At 40.7% G+C, this 22,269-nt stretch overlaps 1 protein-coding gene across 1 annotated transcript in view; it reads left to right on the top strand.

Moving 5' to 3' along the window:
- Window positions 1-22,269, top strand: part of MACROD2 (mono-ADP ribosylhydrolase 2) — an 857,094-nt gene that overhangs the window by 18,760 nt on the left and 816,065 nt on the right. Inside the window, exon 3 of the mRNA XM_032183905.1 lies at window positions 5,587-5,694. Within this exon, the coding sequence (XP_032039796.1) occupies window positions 5,587-5,694 (108 nt within the window). The remainder of the gene's footprint in view (window positions 1-5,586; window positions 5,695-22,269) is intronic.

Below are 22,269 nucleotides of genomic sequence, written 5' to 3'. Positions count from 1 at the left end.
ATCCTTCCTAGTTGTATTATGAAAAACAGTAGGCACTCAGTTTGCTTTCTCCAGCTTCCTTGGTAAGCTCTTTTCTGCTCTGCAGGATATGGACTTCTTCTGGTCCTACTTTGTACTTTCAGTTCAGCAATGCTTTTGCTGACATGAAAGCCGAATTGCATGTGGTTTTGTGGATGTGAGTGTTGTGTGGGTTCATGCAGTGGTGTAATAAACGTTCCTCCCTCCTTTTCTCTTCCATCCTGTTACATAGAAAGCAAAGCTGTCAAGATAAGAGCTTGATACAGCAGTGCATGTGCATTACTGGACAAAAAGTTAGCCTTACTTGGGTATGACTTCAAACAAATGTCATCCTTTTTAATAGGATTTCATTGTGTTACAAATCAGTCGGTGCACTATTGTGTTACATGTCCCTTTGCTTTCCGTCAGCTAAACACAAAGCCAAGGTGAGGATAGTTTTTGATCAAGCTGAATTGTAAAAGCTAACTTAATTTTCTTGAGGAAAGGAAGAAACATCAGTGCTGTGTTGTAAGCAAACGGTCAGATGAGAGATGTGTGTGGTTGGTTCAGCATCGTGTTTCAACAACCAATGCCAGAAACCTTGGGAAGTGTCTAACGAGGGGACAAATGTCTGGTGCTATTCCCTTGCATTTTCCTTAGCCACGTGTCGTTTGCACCTTGGAGGTCTTCTATGCCAGAAGTAGTATTACCCTAATTAATAGGGTGAAACTCCTGAATGAAGTTTCTTTTTATGGGTTTATTCAGTTCTTCTTTCTTCTGATGCAAGTTTATTTCTGGCATTCATAAAAAAAATGAGTGGGATAAATAATTTCAGTGTTTTTTCTTAGAACTTGTTGCTGTTGGAAGGAGGCTCTCCTATCTCATCATATACGGCAAGATCACCCATACTTGCCTGTTTAAGTTAGGATTGGAACAGGTTCCTGAGGGTAGTGGTCAAAGCACTGAGCCTGCTGGTGTTCAAGAAGCATTTGGACAACACTCTCATGCGTTTGGGGTGATTCTGTGCAGAGCCAGGAGCTCAATGATCCTTGTGGGTCCCTTCCAACTCAGGATATTCTCTGACTTTGGCTATCCCAGTAGACACATTTGTGGATTGTGTCTGTTTGACTCTTTTCCTTACAGATGAATGCAGTGCTACTTCACAGGTTGTAGGTAAACTTTTTCCAGGCTTAGTATAAATCTGACATCAATAATTTTCAAATATGTCACTTTCAGTGCACTTGGCCTAAATGAGAATGAGCTTGTCTTTTTGCTTTCTTCTCCCTGGGATTCCTTTTGGATGAAACTTTCTCCACTGCTGCTGTCTGCTCTGTGAAAAATTCATCTCCTTTTATTTTTTTTTTATTTGCTTCTGACCCAATCACATAATCTTCATGGAATGCTTGAAGTATTGCACTTCAACTGTAGTTTGAGTTCAATCGTAGTCATGACTGCTATCTGTTCACACAACATGCATAGCTATTTGCACAAGTTCTGAGATTAAGGAAAAAAATAGGTATCAGAATTGTGAGAGTGGGGTAACTCAAGAAGGCCAAACTAATGCTGTTTATTGCTGCTTTGTTACAGCTCACCACAGTGTGTGTTTTTCCTTTTTTATTTAAGGAGCACCTCCCAGTAAAACCTTCTTTTAATTTTGAGTGCAAGATTGACATGGGATAAGAAGTGGGGGGCAGAGCCTCCACGTGGAGGGAAGGAAAACCCTAGATTCAGTCTTACCAGGCACACATAAGCCCACATAAAGCAGAAGATGTATCTCATGCTAAAGAGTTTTTATTTTTTAGCAGCTGTTTTAATAACTACGGTTTGATTTAATCTGGCGATCTGAAGGCATCCAGGCTTCTAGTGAAGCTGTTTGGTTGGTATACGTTCAGTTCTTGCTTGTGAGCAATGACAGCTGTGGTGAGATAGGAGCAGTTCTTCCAGCAGAGAGATCCTTCCTAGACAGCCTGTAGTGCTCAGCTGGGTGGTCTTGAAAACCTTTTAGTAGTGCCTCTTAAATTTTTCTGTGGCTATGCTGAGATTTCTGTAGAGGTCAGAAAATGCAGTCTTAGTCTGTTTCCTTTTTTTTTTTCGTCCTGAAAGCTTCTCATGTTCAGAGTAACAGACAAAATTTTCTGATCTTGGAATCAGTGGTACCTCCACCTAGAACTGAGATGGACTTTGTAATAGACTTGATGTACCTCATTTGTTTCACAGGACATGAATCTGAGTTATCCTGGCCTTTCAACTGTTCTGCCCCTTCAAGATGCATTCTGGACAAGCAGTGTTGAGTCAGACTTGAAGTTCTGATTTGCTTTACAGGCAGGTGTTCTTCTCTCCAAAGACTTCCCAGGGATGTTTCTTGGGTTGTGGGCACAGCTGTTGTCTGCTGTGTCTTCTAGTTGGGTATCTTGAGCATCAGCACAAGGTGGGGATAATGCAAATTCCTGTTCTGTATCTCGTATTGAGGACTGGTGTTACGTAGCAACCATTTTGGAGGATTTATTTCTTGAGGAGGATGTACGTACAGCTGTTTCTTTAATAGAGCAAGAAATACTCCCATTATGCCACAAGTGCAGGGTAAATCTGTCACTGCTAGGATTTTTATTAATGCATTAGTATGTACACGTGCTGTGTGGCCTTTGTGAAATATGCAGTGCTCTGGGCTTGCTGGCTTGTCCTTGCTGGGCTACAGTACCATGAATTACAGTGCAATACCTGCAGCATATGAGTTGCTCAGGCATATTTGACAACAGTGCATCATTCTTAGTCACAGATCTGAGATTACAGCGTTACCTTGGAAGGAAACTTTGCACTAAATGTGTGTAGTTTTTTTTTTGTTTTGTTTTGTTTTTTTTTTAAATTTGAGGAGATAAAAATGTGTGTGGTTGAGGAAGAGATCGGAGACAAAGCCAGAACTGAGCAGGAGAAGAAAATATCCCCAATATAGCAGTTGGACTTTGTTAGGAAATGCTGCATGCCAGTCCCAGAGATCTAACAGACAGCAAAAGAAAAACAGTTCTCTCCTACAACTATTTGTGTTACATCAGGGTTACTTCTTAATCAGGGGCTTATAAGTAGACTTGAGTGTTCTCGACTGTGGGTGAGACTTGGCTCTCCAAAGCTTCCATCAATCTTAAGCGCTTCTCTGTAACAACCAGGATGAAATAGCTGAAGCCAAAATCCTCTCTTAAATCAGCTTTTTTTTTTTTTTTTTGAGGGGGAAGAAATGAGGGTAATTTGCCCAAGATGTACAGGCAACATGTGCTTTTACTGCCGAGTTGTATTAAAAACAGCAGTGATAGGGGTGGTTCTTGTGGGGCATACAAGGGACTTGCTGAAGAGGATGTAGGAGATCATCTAGGAGCATTAGTTTTTTTTTTTTTTTGGCTTATGACGCAGTGAATTTACTAACTTTTTTTTTTTTGTGGGGAAGGAGTCTTGCGAGTAGTTTTGCTGAAATGTGTTCAGCACTCATGAACATGGAGAACTGCAGGTGAATTTGTGATGTATGCAGAGGCCAGGTCAGGAGGCAGTGATGGTGTTGTGTGGCATCCTACAGACAGAGCTGGATGACTTTGCTGGTGGATTGCCTAAAGTAAGGGCTATCTCTGCACTGCCTCTCACCCAGAGGTTAGCAATAATGAGAATTAATTTCTATATTCTGTGCTACCTGTTTTCTTCAAAGCTCTTCTAGGTGAATTTTCTGTGTTTTTAGTGTAGGGTATTGGTATAAATACCCTAATATCCAAAATGTACTTGATAATTAAATTTAAGTGGTTTGGCTTGGAGAACTCAATGTGTTGGTGATATTAGCCTGTGGTATGAGACTTCAGCACAAGGTGGAAGGGAGAAAATTATGGCTGGGGTGTGTTACATTTGGCAGTGATCCAGTAGGACGTTCACTGGAGAAAGGTGGGGAAAATTGTCCTGCTTGCTAACAGAACATCCTTTCCTTGCTAACAGGAAAGCAGATAATAAATCACACTGTGTAAATCAGTCAGAGGTTGATTTTTATTTTAATATGACTCAACAGCAAGCTGCAATGCTTACCTTATGTGGAAAAACTGAGGAACCCCATAATGTTTGTTAGTTTAGGATAATAAAGTATTTTTAATAGGATAAAAAACGCGGTACCTCTTGTGTAGAGATTACTTTTTGTCCTATCTAAGATGCTGAGGCTGATCTGGGTAGCAACGGAATAATAATAGCTTTAGGAGCCAAATATAGGAATAAAATTCATGAATACACACACTTCAGTACAAAACAACCTTTATGCTAAATATAAGGCATAGTGGCAATGTATCTTTTTGCTGGAGGTGACATGGACTTTACACTATGCACATGATAGCTGATCTAAGCCAGAATTGAGTAAGACTAATTATTTTGGAGAGGCTGAGATAAATGGTGATTTCTGAGAGCAGTTGTTTGTGCTGAAGTTAAAGCAATATCTAAAATAAATGCAACTTATTTCTATTTGTGGTTGCTTATAATGCTGACGGATTGGAGCAGATGTACTCTAACTTCTGGAAATTGATTAAAGTGAAGGTTGATCAGAAATATTTGGAGCCAGATTTGTTTACATTGCTTCTACTCTCCTGCTAAATCTTCCCTTGAGTTTGTTTTGCTTAAAGGAAAATATTTACTTTGAGGATTGAAAGCTATTCTCCTCTTACATCCTCACTTCAGAGGCTCAGTTCTGTTTCTCATCAATATATGAGTTTGAGCTTCTTGAGACCTGTAAAGAACTAAATTAAAACAAACAAACAAACAACAAAACCAAACACAATCTTTCCTTCTTTCCCTACTTCTTTTCTAATGACTTAGGTGTCTTGCAATGCAGACGCTTACTGGCTGGTAAGTGCGTGTGGAAGTATATGAGGTAACTGAACAATTTTACAGATAATATGATGCTAGGGAAGTGAATTGGTGATGCAAAATCATGAGTTTACCAGCATATGGGACTTAATACGACACCGTTCAGTAAGGAATCCATTTGAAAGCTGACTTATGTGGAGTCTTCCACCCCCTTCCCGTAAAGCAGTTGACAGTGGCCAAGCTCGGAGTTGAAATTCACTGGTGTTTTTGTTTAGGTTTTTCTTCTCCCTGCTGTGTCAGGACTAGTTCTCAGTGGTGGGGCTGTTGGCAGGCTGCTTGCTCGGTGCTGTTACCCAGCTCCTGAATAATTCTGGGTCTGATGAATTAATTCTGGGTTGGATATATTATTGCTGCGGTGGGAGGATTATCTTAACTCATTCTTTTTTTTTTTTTTTTTTTTTTTTTCGGTAATTTTCTACCCTTGCAGCTACCCAGGAAAAGTATTTAATGGAAGTAGCTCCAAAAAAATGTGTATGTGCATGGTGTTTTTTAACCAGAAGGTATTTCAGTAGCTTTGTACCAGCAAACAAGCAGGCGGTGTGGCTGCAGGGAGATGCTGCCGGAGTCTGCGGGCTGCTGGTGCCCTCGCGAGGCCAAACCACAAAATGTCACGGTCCTGTGAGTGGAAATGCTGGGACCTGCTCACAACTTACAAGTAGTCATTTTAGAGCTGCTTTTGTAACCTGGTTTTGTTACTTTCTTGTCCCGTAGGTGAAAATGCGAAGGAAGAACAGCAGGGGAAGAAAAGCCTGAGCGAGAAGGTCTCCCTGTACAGAGGCGACATCACGTTGCTTGAGGTCGATGCCATTGTCAATGCAGGTAGGTGACAAATGGTTTATGTTGGTACGGCTTGAAAATCCTTTCTTGCGGGGATATCTGTGTTGTGAGCGTGAGCTCTGGAAAGCTGCATAAAATTGCTGTGTGCTTTGGAAACCTGTTGGAAACTTTTTCCTGAGTTTCTCTATTATGTCTGTTCATCCTTTTGTGTCTGGACCTTCGCTATGAGAAGGATTATTCTGAAACTTGAATATCGTGGTCACCAGGGGGGAAAAAAATCATCCTTTTTTTTTTTATTTAGTTTGTATAGCTGGGACTTCACACTTGATAGTTGCAGAAAACTGAACTTTGATACTAAACTACTGCAGTACATTACTCTTTTTTTTTTTTTTTTTTCAAATCAAGCTGTTTGTAGAGTAGATGATGTGAAACTGTTAACAATAAGGTGATAGGAGAAGTGGCTTGCTGTTTTCTGTGGTTAAAATACTTCTTGTGGGGTGATTGTGTCTTTTGAATTTTTGGTTATGACCTACAGAGTGCTAAACGTTTTAAAACTTCGAGTTTAGTGACTGTGGCCCTGTGTACGTGATTAAAGTGAAGAAATGTGTTGCAGCACCTTGTGACAAAAAAGCATTTCTTCATGTTAATTGGAGTACTGGTTCTTTTGTAAGAACCAATTTTTGGTATTATTTATTGGAAGGAAACTTACTGCATTCTCTGTAATGGAATAAAGTATGGAGATCAACTGTAGCCAATGCAGCCTTGGGGATGTATTTTGCCTACCGTGATAAAAAGCTATGTGGAGATGGCTCGTGCCTTTTGTAGAAAGCATAGAACCGTTTGCTTATGCAGCATGGAAGTTAGTATACCTAGTTTCTTGGGTTGCTTTGTATTTTCTCTGTACACAACTCCACACTTGGAGACATGCTAGTGGGTTGTGGGAATACAGGTAGAATCATCAGTTACTTGTTGGGGTTCAAAAATTTTAAAGTAAAGACATTATTGGCAAAGACAAGTTGCTATTAATCTTCTAGTTAACTGATGCATTAAAAACTTTCTACATTACTATGTAGTAGCATCTGCGTGGTAACACAATCCTCTCCTCACTTTTGGGAAGACCTCTGAAGTTTTAATCTTAATCTTTTTCCTGATTATTTATAAAATGACATTTCCTTGAGTACTTTTGCTGACTTCCTTATTGTTCTACAGTAAGTAAATATTAGCATGCTTTTCTTGATTTATATTTACGTTGTCTTTATTCATGGGCCTCCCTCGAATCGCAGGTTGGAATTGATTGCGGAGTAGCTTTGAAATGGAAATACTTCACTTTTCTTGCTTTTGTAGTGTCCTTAAACCCTACGCTCCCAATTTGGAAACGATCCATTCCTCACCAGGGTGAGGATCTGTTTTCTGGCTTCTGCAGAGTGACAGAGATGGTAGCTGAAAATGGGAGCTGATGTGTCATTCTGCTAAAATCAGTGTCAGTTATGTCCCCTCATTAATGTGCTCGTCTTTGAGAATGATTCCTTAAAATTTTCTTGGTAGCAATTGTAATGCAGACAGATAGTTTAACTTCATGTTTTGCCTGGGGTGTCCAGTTATGTTAATTTCCTATCCTCCTTTTCTAAAGGCTTCTATTGAGATTTGTATAAAAATTTGTCTTCTAGTCTTTTTTTTTGTGTGTGTGCTGGTTATTACAGTCCCACTCCGAGCTGGGCATACATGTGTTTGGGGAAGGGAGAAGGGGCTATTTGGTCCCGCTTCCCCTTCCCTCTTTAAACCCATTTTATTTGTTTTGAAGGCAGTTTCTGATGGAAGGCATTTCTGTGGACCAAATGGGTGGTGTGAGGGGGAAAAAAAATTCCAGATAATATTGGAAAAAGTTTCAGATAATGTTGGAATATTGACACCATAAATGAGCAATAACAACCCCTACCTTCAATCTACTTAAACATTTTTGAGCTTCTACCTCTAAAGTACAATGTGGATTTAGGGAGCAAATCTTTCTGCTGGATATTAAAATTTAGTCCATAATAGGTGGTGCACGGCCTGAGTTGTGGCTCTGAACAAATCGCTTCCTTCTGTCTCTGCTTGCCTACTGCTCCTACACACATGGAGTATATGTTGAATTACCACTAATTAACACGGGGGGAGGGAGGAGGGTGCTTTGCTCTTTATAACATATCATGTGGCAGCTTTTTAATTTGAAGTAGATACAGGAGTTGTGTTTTGAAAGTGGGTGTGATTGTATGTGTCCAAGTAGTCAGATAACTTAAATTGCAGTTGATTGCTGCTGACCAAGTATTAATTCACTTGCTACCTGTTGAATCTTACCGGTCAAGTTCTAAGATAAGGTGACATGTACTAGTGTGCTTGTGAGTTAGTATTTACTGAAAGTGAGATCAAGAGGCAACAATTATGTGGGGTAGGGGGGAAGGGATGATTTTTTACTTTTATTTGACTGGATGGATGACTTGCAGAATGCTGGAAGAAACGCTATTTCTTAGCTTTGAAAGCTATTCTTTGTACTATGCTTTTGTACAAATGCCTAAGAAGAGAAATCTTTGATCTACAGGCAAAAAGGAACATCATTATTCTATTCTAGTTGATGCCTACTGTTAATAAGTCTATAGTGTTACTGTAAATGAGCAACTAGCCAGTTCCTACGGTTACAGCAACTAGGATGCTCCCTTTAGTGAACAATACTTGAGTACTGCAATTGTCTCAAATGCTCCTAAATTTTGGAGAAAAACCTCTCAAAAGGGAATCTTTATTGAATAGAGAAAGCAAAATGGTAAGTGAAATCTTGGTATGATAAATTGCCAAAAAAAAGTAAATGAGGAAAATAAATGATTTTTTATTTTTATTTTTACGTTCCCTTTTCTACTAACCTCCAGTGCTGGAATGGAGTTGCTGAGCCCCATCCTCTTCAAGACGAGATCCTCCACAGGGAATGCTCTGCGTATCTGCAGGGAGGCTGGGGAGTGGCAGTGTGCTTGGGAAGTGGATTATGTTAGCATCTTTTACAGATTTTTAGTTTACATCATTTGTCTTGCTGTGTGTCCCTGTCCTAGTACTTGAAGCATACAGAACTGGAAATTTCTTGTTTCATTTTAAGTCTCATTTCTTGTTATTGAAATACATGTATGCCTTTCCTCCCTCAAGCTTTTCTTTCAAAACCACATTTAAGTGTTTAAAGGTAGTATTTTTCTTAATTTTCATAACTGGATTTTCTTCTGGACTCTTCCTCCCCACACACCTTTGACCTAGAAATACATAATCTGTTTAATTTTGAGGCATCCCATTTTTCTCATGTCCAAAATTACGTGTCAAGGTAGGACTATGCATCGAAACAGTGAACTGAATACATTACCAGTGAGTTATGCTCAAACGAATGTGTAAGTGTAGACAGTGGCTGAACTATGCCTTTCCACATAAACAGCTTGTTAATGTGCAATCAGTCACTGCAGTTGCCTTGAACTTGGTGCTTAATGAACAGGTGGGGAAAAAGGATGAATTCTAATCTGGAACAGATCTGACACCAGGCAATTTCGCTGATTGCTAATCCATTTCATTTGGCAACTTAATTTATCATACAAAATGTTCATCTTGTAGCTTCTGAAGTTAGAAATTACTTCAGCAGTGGCCTGTCTGAAAATTATGAGGGGGTTAGAGTTGGTAGCTGGCCCTGAACTAGCATTGCACGTACACTGATTTCCCCACCCACCTTTAAGCTCCCTGTAGGATTTTGCATGGGGTGTGTGCGTTTATCAGCGCTGAATTTTCATCTGAGCTAAATGCACAAATGGTTACCTGCACTGAGAGCTTCCCATTGAGTCTGATGTCTAGTAGCATGTTTTCTAAGCACATTTGAAAAGTTTCACCTGGGGTGTGCAGGTAGGGGAACTGAAAACTTGTATTGAAATCAGTCATCTGGCATCTGCCTATAGAAGTTGTACTGCTGTAATTTCCTCTGGGAACAGTACCATTAATGCCTACAAACTGTTGTTAATTTGGTTTTTATCTTTAGCGTGAGCAAGCCAAGGTGTTAATCAAAGGTTGCTCAAGTTAATTTACAGTTGGTGCAATTATATTTATATACATATATAACCCCAGATTCATTTATACATGTATTTCCCACTTATTTATCAAAAAAGTCAACATTAATTGTTGGGGGAATCAGTCATTCTTCATCATGGCATCTGTGAGTAGGCTTATTAGTGCTTTCTGTGGCAAATATGTTAAATATGTCTGGCAAGTAGTAGACATGCTTAAAATTTTTGGCTGCTTTATTTTGTCTCATCTGATTTCAGCATAGTCCTTCTCTTTGCTGTAACACTCATTTGGATGAAAACTAAAAGTTTGTGTTAAGTGATGTTGATCAAGAGAATGAAACCAAAGAAAAGCACATCTAGAGGTGTGATTTAATTCAGGTGGATTACTTTAGCTGTTGTCTTGGTCAAAAAACTTTTGCTCTAAGGATGTGACAAAGGCTTAAGATGGAGGAGACAGACTCAGATAGGCACTGATGCAAATACAGCCACAGTATATTTTGAAAGTATCCCAGCTTTAATGTTACGGTATCGCTTACATAGCAGAGAAGCCTTGTGGGTGCACCCATTGCTCAGATGTGGGCCTGAGCATAATTCTTCCTGAGTGCTTCGTGCCTGTGAGCTGAAGGTGTCAGGCGATGTAAGGAAGATCTGAAGCCTGCAGCCTGTGAGGAAAGCTTTGCCCCTCAGCCTGCCATATGGCCAGACGCTGCAGACAGGCACTCCTCTTAACAAGCAGTGGGATGCCAGTGTTACTTTAAAAAAAAAAAAAAAAAAAAAAAAAAAAAAGGCAGAGAAGAAAACACATTTTCCATTGAAACAAGGCACTTAATTATAAGGCGGCTCCTTCGACTAACAGATTGTGGACTGAAGCATGGGCTCTGTCAAAGCAAGTTGAGGTTCAAAGCAATGCTATTTGACTTTGCATGTTGTTAGTCTCCCCATGCTGCCCTAGAAATTGGGGTGGAATAAGGTGAGGGTACAGAATATCTAAAAAGCCTGGCACAAAGTCAGGTGACCAAGCATCTCCTCTGACTGGGTTCAGAATAGCCTCATAGTTTTCTGATAATCTAATAGGAAACGGGCAAGGTAAGAGACTTTGTAGGAGCCTGATCTAACCTGATGGCCTATGGTGCATGTATTTATTTAATTAACAGTGTAGTCTCAACAAATGTAGATGCTTTCAGATGCTATTTGTTTGTTGAGACTAGCTTGATATCCTTATTTTTTTGTGCATCCATTGTTGAGCCCACTTACAGTCTAGTACTTGTAGGTTTCCTGGGACAAGAATTGTCTATATAAATCACGCTGCTGTTTTTGTGCATTAAAACAAAACACAAAATATATCAAGTAACTTTTTTGGCATGTTCTGGAATAGAGAAAGATTGAGTGGCAGAAGACATGACTAGCATCATTTGTGACTTGTGAGGTTTAGAAACAACTCGTTGAATTTTAAGCACAGAAAATTGCTGTCTGTGTGGCTTCATTTCAGCTCATCTCCTTACTTCTCAGGTTTGTACCTGGCCACTCGGCAGACTTTGATCACTAAAACCAGGGACTGTATGTATTGTGAGTAGGACAGAGCTGTGAGGGCTCTGCTGGAGATCCACATTTCTAGTTGTGCTCATTATTTAAGTGATGGTGTAAAATGCCAGGCCTGTCATTGTATCATCTTGTCTTGAAGGGTCTCTGTCTCCTGACACTGCTTTATTTTATCATCCATGCTTTGAGGGAGTGGTGATTATAATCCTTGCTCCTGTTTGTAGAACTTTTCCTGTGTTCCAGGACTGTAACATGGGTTTTACTAAATGCCAGACCACTGTGATTATTGATCCTTCATGCCATGGTTTCCCTGAACATTTCCTGTATGTCCCTTCTACAGAAAGCTAACGACATAAAAGCAAAGCACGGGTGAAGCTGGATTTTTTCAAGGCTGTCTTCCAACTGGGATGTGCAAGGAGTGCCATGACTGCTTTCTGACAGCAGGTGGCAATAGCTCTACTGTGATTGTGAAACCACTTCTTGCCTGTACACCTTCATTTTCCTGGACATAAAATCAGTAATGACTTAAGCAGAGGAAACAAAATACATGCATTCTCAGGCTGCTTGTTGGATGGGCTAGCGATGTGGCCTGCACTTACCAATCGTCTGCTCCATTTTGTTACGTGTGTTGGAAAGAAAACATGAGACAGCTGTGTTCTGGAAGAACCTGAAGCATCTCTTATTTCCCAGAAGAATTTGTTCAGGAAGGATCTTGCTTTCAACCTGTTCTGTCCTGTACCTGATAGTGGAGCTATGTCTTCCTTAGTGGTGTGATGGAAGTGTAAGAAATTAGTTGAGATCTTGCATAATTACGCTTTGTTTCATAATATTAAATCCAGATTTAATCAGGGCTTGTGGGGGATTATCCAAAGGATTTTTTTAAAGCCAATAGTTGTAGCAGTGTGTTCTGAGCTAAGATATGCATGCAGCATAGTGTGTTGGTTTTTTTTCCAGTAGTTTGCATTAAAAAAAAAAAAAAAAACCTTCCAGCAACTGAAAACTGGTAGAACAGAGACAAAAAGGCTTCTTTAACGTCTGCTCTCTGCAATACCTACAAAATCTTGATAGCAGGTGGTCAGCTGGTGGGCTGAGATTATGCATGCTGTGATAATATTGGCCCCTCATACTTCTCTGTCCACATGCATCTGTTTGCGCTTTCTTACCTTTTATATTGTAATTATAAACTCATTGGGATGGACTAAGTTCTGGATTTGTACAGATCTTACACCGACGGAGATCATGTTGAGCTAAGTAATACAGTATTGTTAGCATGGGAATTAGTATTTCCATGTAAAACTTAATCCCATTAAATGTAAGCACTTAAAAAAAAATTGAATAGTGGGAAGCATACATTGATCAGAGCAACTGAACTTCAGGTTTATTTTCTACCGTATCTGGAAAACAGAATAGCTGCTCGCTAAAAATTGAACTGAACGTAGCTTCAGTTACTTGTTACATAAATAATTATGGACTCAATAATAACTCTGTGGGTTAGTCTTCGTTTTGACCTATGGCTGTTAGAAATTGACATTTTCTGTCAAAAGGAGACTTCTGCATGATGTTGCAAAAGCAGAAGTTGGTTTCTTTCAGAATTCAATGTATTCTCAGTTCAAGATTGATGTTAAGAGTACAGCTTGGCTTTCAAACCCAGTCCAAACCCCTTTTGTGACCTGATTATCACAATCACTGCAGTTAGTACCTGCCGGCAAATGTATACATATATATATCAAAGTGTGGTGGAGGTTTGCAAAAGCGGTATTTGCTTGTTAGCTCCAGTATGCTGGTGAGTATTTGCATCATGTGCAAGTAATAGGGGCTCAGGCACCTGTCCGTCTGTGCACTGTTGTTGAGAGTTGTGAAATATGCTGTGTTGTTAGGTTGTTTGCAGGGATTATTTTAATAGCAGTATTGAAGATGCTGTAAAGCCCTTTGCTTTCTTCTGAGCAGTGCTGTGGTGAGCCACCACAGCTGCTGTACATCCCCGATTCCTGTAAAGTTTGTGCTTTGAGGTGACAAGAATGTTTGAACATGGTTTTAATATCTCCTGACCAGATTGTCACTTGCACAACGTGCTCGAATGGCTGAGAGGGGGGACCTACATAGCGCTCTTCTTTCCTCCTTTGGGTATCGTCCCCTTGGTGCTGGCCTGGTGGCTGGAGCTTCGCTCCTTCCCCTTTATGTACCGGCTGCTCTCTGAGCTGTCCTGCAGGGCAGGCAGTCTCATAAAGAAGAAATTACTTGGCTCTTGTAGGAACTGCATTGTAATGGCCCTTATTCTGTGGTGGTTTCAGCGGTGATGCCTCAACGCCCAGGGCTCTTACTGCCTATTGTATTTGAGAAGTTGAAGTTTGTGAAAAATATGGATTCAGAAAACTTCTTAGGATTAACTGCTTTTTTTTTTCTCTTCTGTCACTTCTGTGCCTACGCTGCAGTAATTTTAATCTGGTGTACAATATGAATTGCTTAAGTATGCCTCCATGATTTCTTTTATGCTTTAAAGTTGGATCCCATATAGTAATAAATGGAAATAGTTGATATCTGGTGTATCTAGTTGTAGGCAGTCTCAAAAAGATGGTTGTCAGCTGCATTGGATTTGTATTTAGAATCTTTTGCATTCCAAATCTCCTTTTAAAAGCATGAGAAATGCTTTTTAAATTTGAAGTGTGAACCATATTGCTTCTTCAAGAGAGCTATACTCTTGTGTCATGTGAAATAGCTTTTAGTTAAGAAAGATATGCTATTGCTTTCAACTGTATCAAATCAGGTTATAGAGGAAAATAAGTCTTTCCAATGACTTAACATGTTAGGTAATAATAACTGGCAACCTATTTCCTTTATGTTTCTAAAAAAAAAAAATAAAAATAAAAATTGTGGGGTATAGCCTGTTTTAAAGAAACTGGTTGGCTTTTCATCTTCTTGGTTTGTAGTGATCATGTTAAGCAGTAAGGTCCAAGACACTACTTGACTAATTCTGAACTTCTGCAAATCCAAGAACTGATACTGTTCTTCCTGAACCTAAAAATTTTTAATAGGGACTTCCTGAATAGCCTGTCAGTGAAAAACAGTGGATTTTACCCACAGAGCTCTCCAAACCACGTTAAAAATGGAGTGGTAGAAGAAACCTAGAGTTTATGCACAACTTATTTCTGGAGTTACGGAAAAATTTTCAATTTAAGTTGGTTGTTAACTTCAAAATAAAGCAACTGAATCCCCACTGGAGGTGGGCTGGCCTGGGACGGGTAGAGAAGTTAATTTTTGCTTTCACTCCTTGGATAGATGCAGCTCAAAGGCTGGAGGCCCAGTGGCCTTGGCCTTGTATCACCAGCAGAGTGTTGCCTACCAGCACCTCTGGCCCTGGCCCAGCTCCCCATAGCTGTTGGCTATTAGATGACACAACCCAGCCTTTCAGAGAGCTGAATGATCAGCTGTGGGACTGTTGGGCCATAACTGCTAACTTCTGCACCTTGCACCTCCTTTCTGATGAAACTGAAACTGCTCCCGTGGCCCACGCTTGGTGTTGTGGCAGGGCTTAGAGCCCAAAGCTTTAGGTCAGTAGTTCACTGCTTCAGAGGCTGAAAGCCCAAGGTTAGACTAGTCCCAACACTAGCAATAGGTTCAATTAAAGTAAAAACTGTTTCCTGAATTCAAGTGAATTCACTGACAGAACAAGGGATGTGTTTAGATGGAAGCGTTTGTCTGTATATTGCTGTCAAAAACACAGCACAAGTTTTAAGGTTCCTACTTCCTTGTAAGTGCTCGTGGGTTTTAGTTAGATCTGGCTTTTTGTTCTTTCTTCATGCTGGCATCACCTGACTCAAAACAGGTTTTGAGCCAGAAAGTGTAGCTTATCACTATTGCTGCCACCTTCCTCTCCCCTCTCATCCCCTAACACTAGCACCTAGTGGAGCAGCTTGTGCTGATGGCACTTGGAGCTGTCTTGGGGGAAGGGTAGGTGACAGTGAGTGTGTTCTATGTTGCTGCTTTTCTCCCTCGTAGAAAGGCCACTGTGATCTGTTACCAGATGTAGCCTCATAATTGCAGGTGAACATCTCTAATCACAACCTTCAACCTTGGTCTCAGCAGCACTGAGCACCAGCAGTCATTTATTTAAAAGATATTATTATTATTATTCAGACCAGTGCTAATCATTCAGGAAAGCTGAGTTTTGTTCTTGTTGGCCTTTTTAGAAATCAAAGGCTGATCTGCTTTGCCTGGGGGTGAGAGTGAAATGGATGTCTCCTCTGTCTTTGCTATAGACACTGTGCCTTGGGGAACTCCCCTGAGCACTGCTGGAGTCACTTCATATTTCATAATCTCCTGCTGACAATTAAGTCAATTTGCTATTGCAGGCATGATGGAGCTAAGCTAGGACATGTGCCTCTTCTAGGCAGGACATGGAGTGAAAAGTTAACTCTTCTGCTTTGATTGAATCCAAAACTGAAGCATATCGTTCCCTGTTCCTGGCTTGGAGCATTTATGAGGTTTCTCTTCTTTGTAGGAAGATGATAAACCTTCAGTGGACTTCTTACTCCTCAAGTAATTTTTATTTTATTTTATTTTATTTTTTAAGTGGAGGAGGAATCGAGGCAGGCATGAGCTTGGTGCATGGCTGGGAAAGCATCCCCCTTCAGCAGGAAAGGATCCAGGGAGCCCTGAGCTTGACCTAAGGCCTGGGGGAGTGGGGAAGGACAAGGCCTCAAGACCCTGAGCTTGATGGCTTGGGGGGCTGAGGCCAAAAGGAAAAGGGGACAAACACCTTGGATCTGTGCAGACCAAGTCTTTCTCTTGCCCAGCATGGTTTCTGACTGGATCAAGGTTTTATTTTTGAAATTCCCCAGCCAAATGCTAGTTTCCTACTGCTGGAAATGCTGCTTAGAATGTATGATTTTTGTTCAAGTTATTGTGCATAGTTTTACTGAACATATAATTTGGTTAATATGTTTCTGTTCTAGCTTGGGACTAATCTCTCTTCAGTCCTTGCCTGAATAGTGTTATCAGTTTGGCATTACTCTGATGAAATAGAGGATGATTTAACTGTAAAAAGCACAACTTCTGGCTGGTTGTAGAAAAATCAGCTTATGAATTGGCTTATGTTTTTTTGCTTGGGGTTATTGCATTTTACAGACATGGGGTCTTTTACTTGATGTTTGTGTACTTTTTTTTAGTGTAGGATTTCATTCTCATGTCTGTACCACGGCAGCTAAAGTATATTTGCGCTCATTCTTTTTTGTTTATTTTATTTAGCTGCAGTTTAGGTGTTTTTTCCAAGAATAGCAAAGTAAATATTCTGCACTGTCAGCAGGTTATTTGGTGTTGTACAAATGCCAAAGATAAATCTGGTATAATTAGTAAGACTGGAGAGTTTTGAGTTACGATCGTGAATTCTGTTCACTTGCAATGTACTCCTTGAGTGCCTATAATGAATCTATGAATTAGATTAGAAAGAAAATATGCATATAAAACAGAAATAAGGCTCACTTTCTCCTTTGGAAACCTTGCTGTGAGAAGCTGATACGTTAATGGCTGTAGGATTTCAATCTCTAAATATCTAAACTATTTTATCTTAAGAGTCAGAAGTCCAAATCTGGTACATCTGATGCAGTTTCCTTCCCCTTTGTCCAAAATGTTTGCTTCTCAGAATGCATGACTAACTCTTTTTGGTACTAATGCATTAATCTTCTGAAGTTTAATATCTGCACTGTATGTAATATACCTGCATCATATCAGATAGCTTGCAAGCATTATGAAAACACGGGTTTTAAATAAGGTAGCTGTATTGATTGAATGGATTTGAGTTTAAGCCTTAAGCCTGGAGAAAGCTACACGAGTTCTTAAATTTTAAATTTTAGTGTAGGCATATTCACTTTGGCTTTAATAGAATTGTATATGTTCTTAAATTCTATATGAACAACTCCTGGGGGCCAAAAAAGACTTTCTCATCGGAGTTTTCTCCCAGTATTTAATAAAAAGGCACTAATTTTTGTTCTTTTTAAGAGCTGCTCTCTAATCACTGTAGTTCATTATTTCAGCTTCAAAGTGTAGTCTGTACAGAGAGGCAATGAGGTGTATCCACATCGAGAAATTAAGCAATAATCATGTAGTTTGGTGTTTCAACAGGCTTTGTTCATTAGTAAGTACAATGATCCATTGTAAGTACTTGCTGTAGTCATGATGTTCTTAACAATCTGAAACTTAGACTCTCCAGAACATATATTCCTGACTGAAGCAGTACTGCCAGGAGTACCAAATGCACTTCCATGTGTCTTACTGTAATGGCAACTGTTCTACAGAGTCATTATGGGAAGAATATCAGGAACAGTGTGATGTTCGTCTGCGTGTGTGCATGGCTTTGGATTTCCCAAGAATTCATGCCCCTGCTAAGAGCGAGAAGAACATCTAGACACGGTAGAATGATGGTAGAAGCTCCTTGAAATAAAACACAATTGGAAAAATGGAAGCAAGAAAAGGAGAAATATGGACACAGCATGGAGGAAGATGGGGAGAGGGGGAAACATTGGGATAAGGAAACTGGACTTAGATGCAGGTGGCCATGGGTGGAAGAAAGTGCTAGTGGTTTGGGTCTGAATGAACCCAAATTCTTCTTGAAACTCCACTGCCTCAAATGTTAGTGATTAAGACAATGCCCACAGATTGTCAGGCTCTTTTGGTAAGGGCTCTAAGAAAGGTATGCTTTCTTAGGAAAAGCATACCTTTTCCTAAGGTATTAAGGTATTAAAAGGAATTCATGAGAACACCTGGATGTGCCAAGGATGCAAGTGGGAATGGGAAGTGGTGGTTTGACCAGGGTGGTGTGGGTCAGGGCTGTAATCATTTAGCAATTTGGGAGCTTCTGGGCAATAAAAGCAATTAACACTTCTTTGAATGAGAGGGACCAGTCTGTATGTGTGAACTGCTCCTTTGGAAACTGCCAACCCAAGATTGTCCTGGACAAACATAAAGACTGAAGTCAGCTACTTGGGGAACTCTTTCAGCCTTCCAACCGTAGTAAAGCAGTGCAGCTTGAAACCGTGCATAAATACGTTTTTGTTCATGGCATGTGCAAGGCAACTGTAAAATGCTTGCATGCAGCAAAAGAGAGGGGGAACAGCGTGTGATTCTTGGTTATTTTTGGTATTGTGAAGAAGTAACAATAAGCAGTAACTTATTCCCACTTTGTGCAACTGAACCACCTGCATGTCAAAAAAAAAAACAAAAAACACACCAACAAACCAACCCCCTGATGTTTGGCTGTGTTACATAATCCAGGCTACACTTGCAGCCCAGGAATGAGAGAAGATGCCCCCGTGTGCCAGGATCTGAGCATGGTGTCTGTACAAGGGTTTCTGGTGCAGCACTGCTCAAGCCCTGGTGCAGTGAGCATGGCTGGGGTTCTGCAGGCAGGCTCGGAGCAGCTGACTGATGCACGCCAATGTTTAGCCAGGGAAACAGAGTACAGAGCAGTAACTCATAATTGATTAACTATTGGTGTTTATATCTGATCCCAAGAAATGGCTCAGTGTATAAAAATCACCGCCTTTGTATTACATTGGGAGCAAAAGGTTGGTGATCCCAGACCGACATTTGGCTGCTCTTTTGCCGCCTAACAAGCATCAGACATTTATAAATGGGCGCAGAGTTCAAACCTCTGCTCTCGAGTCCCTTTGAGCACAGCCCTGAATTTACTGCGGAGATTTTTGGGTCGCTAGAGTGTGCTGCGAGCCCGGCTCTGTGTGGCACGGGCTCTCTCCCTGCTGCTGCTGGGCGACCCTGCATTTTTCATCCCGTTGCTTCGCTGTCGCCTGGGCAACTCGAGCGAGTTCCCCTGCTATTTTCTTTGTGCTGCGCCCTGCTGCCCTGCTCCTGCGAGGAATAATGACCCAGCGGCTTGTCAGCCCGCTACCTGGGTGCCCCAGGAGAGAGAGCATCGTGTCACGAAGCTTTGCAGCGGGGCTGCCTTCCTTTGGCCAAGCAAGGAGCCAACGCAGGGCTGCCACGCTGAGTTGGCATCACCAGCATTTCGTGGAGCCTCTCTGCAGTAACACGGGGCTGGGCTTCCCAGCTTTGTGCTGATGGGTGCGTGGAGGAAGATGTGGGGCTGTGTGTGGAAGAGGGGTGGTGAACACAGTGCTTGCAGATGTTTTAATTTGCTTGATCCAAAAGCCTTAGTTCAACTTCTCAAAATATACGGCGTTTGTTTTCAGTGTTGCTGCATGTTGTTCTTCGGTAGAGAGGCACAAATTGCAAGTAGTAATTTTTCTGGATATTTAATGCTTTTCTGCTTGGTCAGGAAAACCTCTTACGGTTAAATTCTTTTAATATTTTTGGAAAAGGCTGAGGTGGTTTGAATGTCTAGCTTGAGGGCAAATCCAAAACTGTAAAAAAATGTAATTAAAAGATTTTTTTTTTTTACTTCTGCTGTCCTGTCTTACTTTAATTAAGTTCATCGTCTGATGAGAATTGCAGTCTGAACTACAGTGGGAAATCCATAATGTCTTCTCATGGATGAAGTTTGCAGCTGACAGTTCTCCTCAGCGAGTGTGCTGTGAGTTTCTGCCGTAAGAATAAAGGCTCAGCCACGCAGGCAGTGGTTTCCTTAGGGACAGGCTTAAAGCAGGGGCGTTTCATACAGGGAAGAAGGACCATTATGGATCCAAGCACCTTCTATCTGAAGTGTGAGATTGAAAATATGTATTTGTTTACAGGTCAAAGCAATAACTTCTGACACCAAAATCCAGATGAAAAAAACTCTACGTATTTCTGTACCTGTGCGTTGTGCAAGGAGTGGAAGGGGTAATGAGCTTGGGTGTGTTGTTTAATGCTGTGCTGGAAGGCGCTCCAAAGAAGTGTGAAGTCACCCTGACCCCTGTGCACACAGCGGATTACCAGCGGTTTCTGCGGATCAGGCTGTGGCCAGGGCAGCCTCTTGGTTGTTACTTGCAGCTGCATGCTCTGCTGCATGCTCTGCTCTTAATCCCCCAGCTCATTCTCCAAAGTGGGCAGGTGATCTTGTGCAATTTAACAAAAAACTCTGGGGAGTAGGGGCTTAAATTAGTACAGCTAGGAGGAAAAAAAAAAAAAAAAATTACTTTGAAGTGTCTCCTTTCCTGCCCCCCTGATAATTTTGACCTTAGGCAACAGCAGGTTGTCCAGCTCCTTTCTGTCTCGGTTGAGCACATGAGTAAAGTGGCCACGTCAGGCAGGCAGAATCCCTAAGTGGGGTTCGTGTTTTACAGCGACACGATAGCGCTGTTTAATCTGGAAGTAGTTATGGCTGCTAATATGTCTGGAATTTCTGCCAGATGGTCACTTTCTTGGCTAGAACGGTGCAAGCTACAAGTAGGGGGGAAGGAAAAAACGAAGAAGAAAACACCCCTGCAAGCAGGTCCAGAAGCTTTGCTTTGTTGGTGCGATGCATGGAGCTGTTTTATCCCATGTCTGTAACTGGACATGATGATCCTAGCTTTAGCATCCAAAGCTTTGCAAAGTAAAAATTCTCTTTTCAGGTCGGAAAGGGGATAAATGCTGCTTATTAATTTTTGCTTCACTAACATGAGAAACTTTTTTTTGAGCTTTATGTTAAAGTTGTAAATTTTGTTGGAAAGCTAGCAAATGGAACATGCCTATGAAGAGATTAAAGTAATTATACTGCAATGCCCCACTAGCAACAGAGAGCAGTCTGGGATAAAATTATTTGGAAAGATGCCAAAGCCAAATTTTGTTCCGTTTTAAGCTAAAACTAATTAAAGTTGTCAGGTCTTACAGTGGTCAAAGGTTGCTTCTCTGCTACTTGAAGTAAATGAGTCTTTTTTTTTCTCAATCAGTAACGCTACCAGCTACATGTTTTCAGCTGTCTTCATACTCAAAAGAAGCCCAAGAACCTTCTAAAACAAGAATGTGTATTTACCTCCGCACATGTCTACCTTAGTGTGTCAATTAGCAAAGCCTGGTCATCATATGGAGCTAACTGACTCACCTTCGAACGCTTCCCTGGCTCTGCCCATTAGTCTTTTTGTCTATGCCTGCCTTCTCTTTGTTACTCTATTTTATTTGTGGAGAGGAATTCTTATGAAGAAACTTTACCAGGAGGCTATTTCAAGACTTGGTTTCAGAAAAGCTGATTCGGGTGATTCTTGTGCTTAAATCCATTTTACAAGGTTGAGATCAAGTACGGTTTCCTAGAGAGTGAAGTCTGATAGAATATTAAGTCTCTAAAACAATTTTTAAAATGTCATATGCCAAAAAAATGGTTAATCTCTGAAAGTCTGTGGATTGAGCTATCGATCCTGAAGACAGCTGTGAGCTTGCTACCTTTAAGCAGTGTAACCACCCCAAAACTCTCAATTTCTTTTCTTCTTCTTCTTCCAAACCACATTAAATATCTTCCTCCCTCATATAAATGTTGGAATGTAATCATTCAAAGCATGCTTACAGCATTTTCAAGAATGGAGAGCCTATACTTACTGTCAGTAGCAGGGTTTTTACTAGGAACTGCATAGGGAATTAAGTTGCTTAAAAAGTCAAGGTGGTTAAAAGGAGAGGAGTTGGAATTTCTTCTCTGTTACGTGTGTTGATGCAGAGGTGGGTGTAGCGGGTGCACATACTTAGGGTTTAATACTGGAATGTTAACAACTGAATTCTTGGAGTCTTGCATTTTGTAACTCGAGGGTGGGAGGTTTGAAAATGTCTTTTCCCGTGTTCAAATAGCTGCATTTACCTTCCTGCTTCTGGCTTGCTGCGTGATGGAAAACAGCATGAACTTTTGGAAACTGCTCTGCTCACGTGCATGTATGCACACACTCAAACACAGAAGCATTTAAAAACATAGCTGAACAGTCATTCTTCAAAGCTTTTCTTATCAATTGAATGCAAAATTTAGGCACTAGTTGTTTTGCTGCTAGCTGGGCAATAAATGATAGCTGTGTATAAATGATATTTTTTTTCCTGAGGAACCATCTAAAAATAATTTTTTTTTATTACTTATCAATCTGTTTCCCTTCCCCTCAAAAAAAAACAAAAACAAAAC

The sequence above is a fragment of the Aythya fuligula genome, chromosome 3, assembly GCF_009819795.1.
Source record: "Aythya fuligula isolate bAytFul2 chromosome 3, bAytFul2.pri, whole genome shotgun sequence".
NCBI lineage: Eukaryota > Metazoa > Chordata > Aves > Anseriformes > Anatidae > Aythya > Aythya fuligula.
This window is presented reverse-complemented; position numbering and strand designations above follow the sequence as displayed.